We start from the raw sequence: 3265 nt of genomic DNA on the forward strand, positions 1-3265 counted from the left end.
CTCTTTCCCTCACTGTATATCTCCATTGTTTCATGATAATTTGATCTTTTTGTAAATATCTTTCTGCTACTATAAATAAAGTTTTTTTTAAGGTTTAAAGTTTAAAGTGTTTATAGGACACTACATTTCTGTGTGTTCTTTTTGTACCCCCTAGATTTACAAATATTTACAATCAGAATATAGTTCTCTACCCTCTCTGGAGCCCCCCCCAATACACCCTACTGGGGAGACTCATTCTCTCTATTATGATTGTCAATAAGACAAATAATAAGAAAAAAAAACAAAATTTTACAGTTGTCCCCACAACAAGAAGACAGTGAAAATTTTACAATGGGCACACCTGTTTTGCAGACAGTTGTTTAACCGAGAATGAAATATTGCTCCAACTTCCTGTTAGAAAGGCAAGGAGAAAGAGCAATGCTCAATCCAGAAACCTTTTTAAGCCAGATGGGAAGATATTTTGTAGGCGGGTGGCAGCCCCTGTATTGATAACCCAACTCTTTAGTAATCACTCAAAAACAGCCAGGTGGTTACTGAAAAGCACCAAGTGGTGTGCTCAGCTAAAAGGGCCTGGGGAGAACACTGAAGAGATTTTTAATATTTACCAAATCCTGCTTGGCCTCCAGCTCTTTGTCCACATCAAGGTATCCAAGGCGGGATTTATTTATCTCATCTGCAAGATTGCCAAGCGATCCTGTGTTGTCACTGGTAGATTTCCCTGAGTCCCAGCCCTTGGAAATGGGGTCATCCTCTCCAGGATCTGACTCCACTGCAATATAAAAAGTGTGCATTCATTAAAAATTAAGATTTTAAGTTCGATTGCAATCTATCATTGTGTCTAAAAGGAAGAAGCCTTTGCTGTTCTCGATATTTTGGAAACCCAGAGTGCTCTGGAGATTCAGTGTCTTTAGTGTTCCCTTGTTAAATGTTTATTTGTTGAAGCAGGTTTGTATTATTTGTAGTGGGGTGAAATAAAAACAATATTGTAATAAATGAAAAGCTTCTTATACTTTGGGTAGAGCAGAGAACAGTTGAGACTGTGATCACTGTGTTTTTTGCTTGTGTCCCCTCGGGGAACATGCACTTTCTTTCCCTGGGATAAGATAGATAACAAGAGGAAATCTCTCCAATTCAAATCACCTATTAGCCTCCTAGACAGAACAGACTTGGTGAATACATTTGTAACCACACCTTATTATTGTAGTGATTGTGTTGTATTTCTCTTAGGACAGACATTTTCAATAGGTAAAGGGGATTATGTTTTTTATATGCTAATAATGATTATCACACTGCAGGTACAGGGAAGATGTTCCCCCATTGTGATGTCTGCATGAACCATAACAGGTTTTATAATACTTTGTAAAGCTGTACCCAAAACACAGATTACACCTACTAACAGAAATGTATTATAATGCTAATTGATACCACTCCCTTGTAGAGAGAGGTTTGTTTTCACTCCCATGGTATTGATACAAGTGTGAAACTTTACAACACTCACTGAGAGTTATAAACATGAATAAAGGCATCTCAAAGGCAAATCAAAAATAATAAATATGATTGCAGCCTGTTAGCAGCATTAAAGCAGTGGTTTTTATTTTCTGTGTCCTCTCTGTATTATTTTCTGATCCTGCCAGGAAATCTGTTATATCTTAACTTCTTTTAACAGGCTAAACTGTCCAGTACAGGAATCATTTATAATTCAGAGATAAACCATGTGGCATATATTTTGAGTGGTTAGAATGTTAAATTAAACTTTTCGAAATGAAAAAAGATCATGTTGCTGTGACTGCTAAAAATGTTAGCTGGAGTTAGAGAGAGAAAAAAAGCCCACATAAAAAAACACAGGCACATTTCCTAATATATGTTACTGAATATATTAAAAAGTATCAAAGATATACCACTGTGCCCTGTCTCCTCAATGTATGGTATTGAGATTGTTTTTGTTTAATGGTGGTGTCCAGGACTGTTACATTTACAAGGGGAGCTATTGAATCAATAAAATTTGTTCATTTTTTTTAGCATGCTCCATGTTAAATAACTAAACCCACGTACAAAGTCAATAGAACAGTCTATGTTGTAGATATATTTTAATGTATTATTGAAATAATAGGATATGATGCCTCAACATAAAGAGGATTTATTTTGCTGTCTCTTATCTGTACTATTACCTATATATTATAACCTCTTGTTCGTGTCAAAGTACAATTGCAGTGTTCTCCCCAGCCCCTTTTAGCTGGGCGCACCACCCGGCACTTTTCATCTAAATAACCATCTGGATCTTTGCACACATTAATAAAGAACTGAGCTTACTGTGCAGGCATTTCATCCTTCACAATACTGATATATACAACAAAGTTTACTTTGTGGTTGTGTTAGTTGTGTAACATTTTACTAGACTACCCCTGAAGTCAGAATGATGAAATATAGAACATGAAGATTATATGTTGTGTTAATAATAAAAATAAACATACAAAATACCTTTGAAACACAAAAGAAGCCTAAAAAATTATATTAGCCCAGGTTTCATCAACCTTTTTTTCGGTTCCACGCATTTTTTTTTCCTTTGGAATCATTTAAAAAAATGTATGTATCATGATCAAAATGTATTGAAAGTTATGTATTTCCTAACTGAAACCAATGTAAAAAATGTGTAAATGCTGGGTAATTGTCTGGTGAATACATTTGTAAAAACACATTATTATTGTAGCGATTGTGTTGTGTTTCTCTTAGGGCAGATATTTTCAATGTGTAGAGGAGATTAGTAAAGGGGAGTAAAGCCGCATACACACTTGCAAATATTGTCATTGGAAAGGATCTTTCACAATCCTTTCCAACGACCAAGCACTGCACGATGCATGAACGAGCACTGTACATAATACACCGTTCTGCTCTGTGGAGAGGGGAGGGGGAGAACAATGGAGCGGCACCCTGCTGTGCGCTCTCCCCCTTGTATTAGGATCATTCGTCGTCCATTGTCTATAGATTCTCGTCTGATATCAGCCCTAAGCCGATTATCGGGCGAGAACCATTGGACATGTGTATGTAGCTTAAGTTTGTTATATGCTAATAAAGAATATCACACTGTATTTCTCCTAGGACAGACATTTTCAATAGGTAAAGGGGATTATGTTTTTATATGCTAATAATGATTATCACACTGCAGGAACAGGGAAGATGTTCCTCCACAGTGATGTCTGCATGAAACATAACATGTTTTATAATAGTTTGTAAACATGTACCCAAAACACAGATTACACCTACTAAC

The 3265-nt window shown here is 36.2% G+C and overlaps 1 protein-coding gene across 1 annotated transcript in view; it reads right to left on the minus strand.

Annotated features, from left to right (window-relative positions):
- The window catches only part of VPS8 (VPS8 subunit of CORVET complex), a 100828-nt gene that overhangs the window by 94690 nt on the left and 2873 nt on the right, over positions 1–3265 (minus strand). The window contains exon 2 of the mRNA XM_072419111.1: positions 606–769. Coding sequence (XP_072275212.1) covers positions 606–769 — 164 coding nt within the window. The remainder of the gene's footprint in view (positions 1–605; positions 770–3265) is intronic.

This window comes from Pyxicephalus adspersus, chromosome 7 (assembly GCF_032062135.1).
Source record: "Pyxicephalus adspersus chromosome 7, UCB_Pads_2.0, whole genome shotgun sequence".
NCBI lineage: Eukaryota > Metazoa > Chordata > Amphibia > Anura > Pyxicephalidae > Pyxicephalus > Pyxicephalus adspersus.